The following is an 8,475-nucleotide window of genomic DNA, read 5'->3' as shown; positions in this document are numbered from 1 at the left end:
TTTGTACCTCCTGATTTACATATCATCCATTTTCTCACCTCCGGTTCCCATAAAATTCCTATCTGGCCACACAGGGCTCGGGGCCAGGAAAGGCCGGACGGCGGCCGGCGCTCGCCCCCCAGCCGCAGGCCGTCCTGAGCCGTCCCCAGCGCTCGGGTTTGCGCCCACGCCTGAGCGGGCGCAGGACCCACGCCGCCGCCGGGACCCGCCGCCCCCTCTGCAGGGCTGCGGCGGGAAGCGGTGAGGCCGTGCCCGCAAGGCGAGGAGCGCCTCGGCCCTCGGCAGGGCGCTGCGGCGGGCGGGGGCCGGGCTGGGCGCGCCGCCGCCCCGCGACCGGGAACCGGCTCCGACGGCGGGGGCGGCGCGCGGCCACCCGCCGCCCCGCCGGCCGGTACCCAACGGCCCGGCCCGGCCCGGCCCCGCCCGGGATGGCCGAGGGCAGCCCCACCTCCCTCCTGCACCTCTCCATCATCCGCTGGTGCGTGCTGCCCCCTTCCCCGCCGCCGGGGACCGAGCCGGCGGGGGCGGCTGGGGAGGCCCCGGCTGAGGATGGAGGGGAGAGCGCGGGGGGGGGGGGAGGTGGCGAGGCTGGTCCCCCTTCTCGCCGGGGGTCTCGCAGGACCTGCCCGGTGGGCTTGCTACAGGGAGGGCAGGAGTCCGACTGTTAACGCTTACCGCAGTTTCGTAGGAGAAAAGTCTGGTTTGCTGTAAAGGCCCCATCATCACGGCGGTGCATAAACGATGCCATGAAAGCAGGGAAATTTCCCTGAAAATCCGTCTCCCACCACAAGTCTTACTGACGTGGAGGTGGTTTGACGGGGGGGGGGGGAATGGGATTTTGCCTCAGCCTACCCACTCACCGGGATCTGGCCGCCGGGCTGCCATCCACTTGACGTGATGCTGCAGTGCAGATGGCGAGGACCATCCCCGGCTGGACCACTCGCGGCTGGCGTGCTCTTACAGAGCGCCATGGGTGGCTGCGAGGCTGCACGGCCGGTGGCGCGCTGGCATTCGGAGTGATGCTGAGTGGCTGACATTCTCCGAGGTTATGTTTCCTTGAGGTGAAGGTAATAGTTGAACTCCTCAGTGAGATACTTTCTGTGGTGGAGTAAGGTTGTCACCATCATTTTCTTGTGCTTTGAGAAGAGCGTCATCTGCCGTGTGACAGTGAAAGAGAAACCAGGGTTACTTTCCTTCTTTCCCCAAGCACAGCTGAGTCCAGCTAGTAAGCAGTGTTGAAAATTTGTGTGAAACAGTAACAACACATACAAGCAAACTTTTAACTTGAGAGCAACTAATCTTCAAGCTTTTTAGTCCCCCTCTCAGTAATACCTGAGCAGCGGGAGTTAGCCTGTGCTTTTACTGTGATATAGATACCGCTACTCCCATTTTAAAAGGACCGAAGGAAGAGATTCGTCCAAGGTCATCCAACAAGTTTGAGACGCTGCATAAAACTGAACCATAAACAATCCTTGAAAGGATGAACCGACGATTTTTTCATCACAACAACCTTCTGAATCACCTTTTCATGTTTTGAAAATTTTTAGATATTTAGCTTCATTTTACGGTTGGTGCATGGACAATAGCAAACTAGATTTTGGTCCAGAAATGGTTTAACAGCAGACTTGCACATCTGTATAAAGGCCTGGCTGCCAAGGGTTCACATATAATAGGTAGCAAACCCCCAAAACCTGGAGTCCATTTGAGGTCCTAGAACCAATCAGATAACAATCCCAACGGAAAGTGTGGATAGAAAGTAGTAGATAAATGGAGGAGGTCTTTCCCTGTGTGCTTTTTCTTTATCCTCCATCCTCCTCCTTTACCAGTCTGTCTTTCTGATTTTGTTGTCTTTATGAACGGTTTGTTTTGATGCATGGCGTAAACACGCAGGTTTTGAGAACCTCGGGGCTAATAGGCACGAAGATGAGCACTGTGCTCTTTGTGGATTTTTTTTTTTCCTGATAGACAGTATTTTTATATTATGTGTCAGCACTAAGAATGTGTTTGACTTGTTATTTGAAAAAGGCTGGCAGTTTGATAGATGATAAATTCACCAAATGAAATTCCCAAATATTTTGTCACCAAATAGTTAAATGCTGATGCAAAACTATTGGCAGAAACCAGCTACTGAAGCATGAATTAATTTCTGCTGCACTTCAGTGATTCTTGTGGTGTTATATTAAGGATGAATTTGGACTTAGGTTTAATCTCCTCTGGGACTGCTCAATTACGAGGGGTTTTGAGATGGTTGCTCTAGAAGAAACGAGCATTTCTGCCTGCTGGGAGGCAGAGCTCGGTCAGGACTCTTACCTAGAATAAATTTTATTCACCTTTTAGCCCCATGATGGGAAATACCCCATTAACGCAGCAGATCCCCTATCTTTGGTGCAAGTTCCTGCTCATTTCTAGCCGTGAAGCGTTTGCTGTCAGGTGGTGGGGTTGGAGGCGGTGAGGAGCTGGCAGGGAGCCCAGCACAGCTCAGCCCCGGCGCTTGGCAGCCCCAGCCTCTTGGGTTGGTGGGTGAGAAGATGGGCTCCGAGGAGGTAAAAGCAAGGCATTTCGGGGCCTTTTGCTAGGGAGAGGGAAACCTGGGGGAGACAGTCAGCCTTCTTCCCTGGAGAAAGGGGAGGAGGCACGAATAAAAGGTGAGGTAGACATCGTCAGACTGCACAGCGATCATCTTCTTGCTCAGTCTGTTCTAGCAAGCCAGTTTGCTGAAGACCTTGTCCACTATCTACTGCCAATATGCTAATACAGAAAGATAAACACTGGGTCGCCTGGAATCAGGCTGCTAATAAAAGAGAGGATGCCGATTTAAAATCCAACCGGCTTATCTCACCTGGTGATGATGAAAAGTCTGTTTTCCCAACCAACTCGATTATAAGTACAGATGCAGTAACTGGCACTGTGCTGCACTAGCATTCAGCTGATAAATTAATTAAATATGCATAAATCATTTAGTATAACGGAAGCAGAGTCACAGTAAGAAAACACTGTCATACGATCAGTGTGTCATGATTTGAAAACTGATCTCTCTGCTTCTTTGCTCCAGCTTTGCTCCTGTATTTGTACTGCAGGAGGCTATTATCTTCTGACATCGAAACCGTTGGCATTATCTCATAATTAAAGGTCTTTTTTTCTGGTGAAGGTAATACTTCAGGCTCATAAGTAACTAAGTTTACATCTTCCTCACCTTATTCACACAAGTAGTCGCATTTACTTTACTATGACCATTCTGATAAGTAGGATGAGTAAGGGATTTGGCCAAAGGATGACTATTTAAACACCTTAACCAGTTTCAGTCCTGGCAGTTCTGTCACGTAGTAACTGTAAATTAAAATTCTGTTCTCTTATTAAACTTGTGCTAAATTCAGTGAGGTTGTATGAGAACAGGATTTAGTCCTTCATAGTTTGTGGACTCTCCATCCCAAAACACCATATTGCACATTTTAGATGGAAAAATGCTTATATTATTATCTTTGGTATAGTGGAGACCTTTATAATTAGAAGATCAAAGTTACATCCTTTGATGTAACAACAGTTACCGTATGAGAGATGCTAATACTTTCTGTACTGGTGTTAATGTTATAATGATATTACTAAGTTGCATTTCCTTATTTGAAATAATGAGATCTAGTTAATTTCTTAGCAGAGTCTCACATGACCTCTCATACACTTTGGAAACAAGGAAAGTAGAACTTAAAAAGTTAAAAACAAACATAGAATATGTATATATGTATATGTAGGAAGAGGCATCATTTTTTCCCCAGAATACAGATTAACATAAAAGTAGTAGCTCTCTTCTTGATTCTACACTTCTGTAAAATTGGAGTAACTATTACAGAGTTCACTGCAGACCTGATGAACTATTAAAATCACAAGCTAACAATTCTTCTCATTCTGACAGAAACCAATTGATGTTTTTGTTTTAAAGGATAGCTGATAATTTCTATTTGTGTGAAGGATGCACTGTACCCCGTTGGCTACTATATGAGTTGTATATGGAAAGCTGCAGTCCAAATTCCAAGTATCAAGTAAATTCAGCCACCTTTGGAAAGGTACAGAGTAGATCGGATATATAAGATAAGAAGCAGATATACCTAAACAGAAAATGTGACGATCAAATATACACACTGCATATCAAAAGAGATTAAATAACAGAGAAGAATGAATATGTAATGTATTATGCTTGTGTATTTTCTAATATATTTCCGCTAAGCCCTCATGTAGACACAGTTATACTAGAGAAAAGAGTATTGTCTGTGATGGAGTTTATTTTCTTCAGGGAACCAGCGTATATTACACTAGCAAAGATTTCTTTTGCAAGTATATTTTAGAAAGCTTTACCAGGGTAAACAGCTCAAGGTTCATAAACTCGTCCTGAGGAGCTGATTCTTCTGTCTTTAAAAGACCCCTTTGGTTGTCACATAATTTTATACTTTCCTTTTTAAGTATACTTGGGGAGATTTTGCTCCAAACGCACCCTAAAAAAGTTGTTCTAGAATGATCCAAGCAAAACAAATGCAGATGTAAAACCCAACCTCCTTTAAACAGTTCCCCTCTTCTAATATATGGAGGTTGATACAACCCCCAGAGCAATTACCACTTAGAAATCCCAACTGCAACAAACACTCATAGCTATTCAACTTTATTTAACAAATTAAGGAAGATAGAATGCCTTGTGATTATTTGTTGCTCAAGACTTTTTTTTCAGAAGTTCCTATTTTTACCGCTAATATTATTCTATTAGTGCCCATGGTAGAAGCTACTAAGCTTGGTTTAACACAAACCCAAAATAGTTTAAGTAAAAGTTGTGCCTGAAATCAATTTCATTTGTGCGGATAACCTCGTTTTACGAGTCATTTATCTCAATTCTGTTGAATCTAATTTTTTTTACTGGGTAAGTTAAATCACTCTTACTTACAATTAAGATTTGAGTGACTGATCCAGCATGATTTATTACCATAGCTTAATGGATCATCACCCATCAGCCAAGCCCATGGGTAGAACTTGCCTGGCTCAGGGTAGATGCCTGCTGTGAAACTAGTCACCTTAAAATCTCTTGGTAGTCAATGGAGAGAAGTGAGTAGTTACATACGATTCCTCTCGCCCTAAATGAGTCATCTCAGGCAGCTCCGATGAAATGTGCCTCAGAACTGCCTGTTTTTCTCCATTGACTACAGAGTCCGCAGCGACTAGCTTAGACGTCTCTAACTTGTAACCACATAGGTAAGATTAATCCCATCCTGTCTGTACACTTTCAGGTGCTCCAGCATGATTGAGTTACCACCTGTAAGCTAAGCCTTCTTGCGGTTTAAGTTAATGCATTTTACTTTTAAGTTGGGATGGATGAAGCATGAGTCTGGTCACGCAGAAGAGCTTAGCTGATGAGCCATAGCTGCTATAGGTTGGTGCTTGCAACTGTTTGCTCACAGCCTTAACCGACCCAGTGCATTACGGTGCAAGTTAACACATCCCAAGTGAGCGAGCTGGGGTGCAGCTCCCCAGCGGCTTGAAATGGTCTGTCCTTCTGCAGCAGGAGGTGGGACCGTGCAGCAAGAGGCTGAGGAGGGCAGGAACTGCAGCAACGCTGGTTTAAACTAAAGGTGCACATGTCATCGGTTACCACAGCCTAGCTAATGGCCTGAGCTATTAATAATTCATCGAGCTGTAGTAACCTGACTGCATTACATGCGCGCAGACTGTAAGGACTTTTGCAGTCAAGCTCTTTTGAATCAAACTGTGATGATTTAAGACACTACTAATCTCATCTGCCCTATCCCTCTGCCCAAATACACCGCTGTCTCTGTAGAAGAGGCAGTGGGAAGAAGTTATGTGTCTCATGCCACAGAAGCCCCAGTTTCATAGGCTGTCCTTTTAGGAAAATGGGATTACGCCAAAACAGCAGCTTGAGAAAGAGAGCAGCTGGGGTGGGTGCACGCAGAAACGTGCAAAGAACAGGACTACTCCAACACCATTAAAACTGGAGGTTCCCCAAGTGTGAGTTGGGGAAATTTGTCCTTTAGCAGGCCTTTGGACCAGCAAAGTGCACTTTGCATGGAGTCCAAACTTTGCACTGCTGAGTGGAGTCTCCCCTCGCTCCTCACTGATGTTGGGTACTCGGTCCTCTGTTCCTCCTATATAGGGAATGTTAGCTCCAGCTGTCCTGGGTTAGTCTCTCTCTTCACAGGAGAGCTCATGCAGAATAATCATAGTGAAGTGGATTATTACCCTGACAGTATCTTATTACTCTGTAGGGCCTAACCTTGACAGATGCTGCGTGACCTCAGTTCACATTTACCACCACGGTGGTCAAAAGTTTGCTTTGCAGCTTGATGATTCAGGTCCTTTCAAAACAGATAAGTCATGCCCTATCCTGCAAGTACTCCTTGCAAGAATGAGTGGGTAGGCGAAGTCCCTTGTGTGAATAAGTCCTATTTGAATGAGTAAGGCTTGCAGGTCTGGCAGACTACTGGAGAATCACGGCACCTTCGAGTTCCCCTAGCTGATATACCCCACCTGACTGCGGGTGGTCTCCTGATGTGTGCACTGGCTGTGTTTCAGTGCAAGGTAAAACAGACTAGTCTAAAATTTCCTACCTGAGGGAGGTAATCCCTTAAATTACTTAGATTTCGATCCACAAAAGCCTGATTGAGTTCAGTTCAGCAGTTACCATTTGAGAGGTATGTAAGAACAGGTATTAGCCTGCAAACGATGGAAAGCAAAATAAGTGATTAAGGAGAAAAAAATGTAGCAGATACGCTTTTGTGTTTTAGAATGAATTTACCTAGTATCTCTAATTTTCTGTTTGTTTTTTCAGCTTATTCGTTTAGTTTTCCCGGGTCTGGGGACAAGAAGGCTGGGCACAAGAGGGTGTACCAGGTATTGGTTTTGCTACCTTTGTTTAAAAATGTTATTTATAGCTGTTCTAATAAAATTTAAAAATGGCTGAATTTTCAGCTCCACCACTGTAATACAGCAGCTGAATCGTTGGTTGCAAGTCTGTATTACGTCGCAAGATCCAGAGTGATTCGTGATGTCACCAAGTACATTAAAATAGAGTTAATTCCATGAAAATCACCACATCAGAGCTGCTTTGGTAGGGCATGAATTCCAGATCAGACTGGTTTTTAAAAAATCAGCGCTTTGAGTTGTAATAGCTTTTACAGCATGGCTTGCATGAGGCATCTGCCAGACATCACAACCTTACTCAGAGCTTTTGAGACACCGGGTCAGGAAAGCCTGGCTCCGGGACGCACGGGGGTGGCAGCCGTGATTAATGTCTGTGTTGTGTTTTTCATCCTTGCACGTATCTGTGGAGTGACCCAGCATGTACTGGTGGTCAATGGAAATGTTGTAAACAGTTTTAAACCATTTAAATCAGGCCACCTCAGATCCTCCTCCTGCATGTCCTTTCTTTTCCTTTCCCTCTCTCTTCTAGAGCACAGAGAGTTTGATACTCGTTCATCGATTCAATGTCCAAACTTAAAATCACACTCTGAACATCCAGACTGGAAAAAGGGACGTTTTAAGGGCATTGAGACACTGTACTTTTACAAGCGTTTTGAGTAGCTGTCAAGTACAGGCTTTGAGACTGACATGCCCTTACTTGATCTGCGACTTTTCTCCACTAGTCTGGACTTGCTATCAGCTTGATCCAGCGAGATCCTTTATTTTGGGAGTGCCTCACCGCAGACACTCCCAGGCTTCTCCTCATAGCTGGCAGGATTTGGGACGGTGCGTGATAGCCCCCAGCCTCCGCGCTCTCTCTTCCCATCAGCAGAAGGTTACCCTCTGCTGGCTGCTGGTGGCCCGAAACCAGGGCACTGCTCCCCTGGCTTCCCAGTGACCCAGCCTGGCGAGAGCCAGCTGGTAGCACCTGGGTAGCAGTGATGGCGACTCCGCTGCTCACCGAGGTTGGGATAAACCTTAGAGAAGGTCTGGCGGGTTTCTTGGGTTTTAGCTTGCCATGACCACCGATGGGCCACCCGGTCCCTAAGCTACCGTGAATGGCTGCACTAAATCCTTCAACTTCCATGGGGATACGGGGTCCTCTTCCAGCTGGGACTCTGGTCCCTGATTTCACAAGGTGTCCTGTACAAATCTGTTGCACCCCATGCCCCAGCTTATGCTTGTTCGTTTAGAAGAAGGTATCATTCCAGGGCAAAAAGTGTTAAAAAGAGTTTGTAGAGTTTGTGCAATTATCTTCTGTTGGGAAAAATACATTTTCAAGAGAATTTAAAAAAAACAAATGTAGCTTTTTTTACTTGGTCTTTTCTTGTTTAAATAGGATGATCATCTGCTTTCAGAGGAGGAATATGAATTATTTGCTGACTTGTTGAAAATCATATGCTTGTCAGTTCATAATTTTTTTTTTATTTCCTAGGTATCATTATGATGGAATAGCTATCAAGAAGAATTCTTCCTTTTATGCACGTTATTTCTCTCTTCTGTCTGAAAAAAATTATCACAGGT

At 45.5% G+C, this 8,475-nt stretch overlaps 1 protein-coding gene across 1 annotated transcript in view; it reads left to right on the top strand.

The window, feature by feature from the left end:
• The first annotated feature begins 428 nt into the window (after positions 1 to 428).
• RFX8 (regulatory factor X8) overlaps positions 429 to 8,475 on the top strand; it is a 32,896-nt gene continuing 24,849 nt past the window's right edge. Inside the window, exons 1-4 of the mRNA XM_076359698.1 lie at positions 429 to 478; positions 3,935 to 4,058; positions 6,821 to 6,882; positions 8,387 to 8,473. Of these exons, the coding sequence (XP_076215813.1) occupies positions 429 to 478; positions 3,935 to 4,058; positions 6,821 to 6,882; positions 8,387 to 8,473 (323 nt within the window). The remainder of the gene's footprint in view (positions 479 to 3,934; positions 4,059 to 6,820; positions 6,883 to 8,386; positions 8,474 to 8,475) is intronic.

The sequence above is a fragment of the Aptenodytes patagonicus genome, chromosome 1 (assembly GCF_965638725.1).
Source record: "Aptenodytes patagonicus chromosome 1, bAptPat1.pri.cur, whole genome shotgun sequence".
In the NCBI taxonomy this organism is placed as follows: Eukaryota; Metazoa; Chordata; class Aves; order Sphenisciformes; family Spheniscidae; genus Aptenodytes; species Aptenodytes patagonicus.
This window is presented reverse-complemented; position numbering and strand designations above follow the sequence as displayed.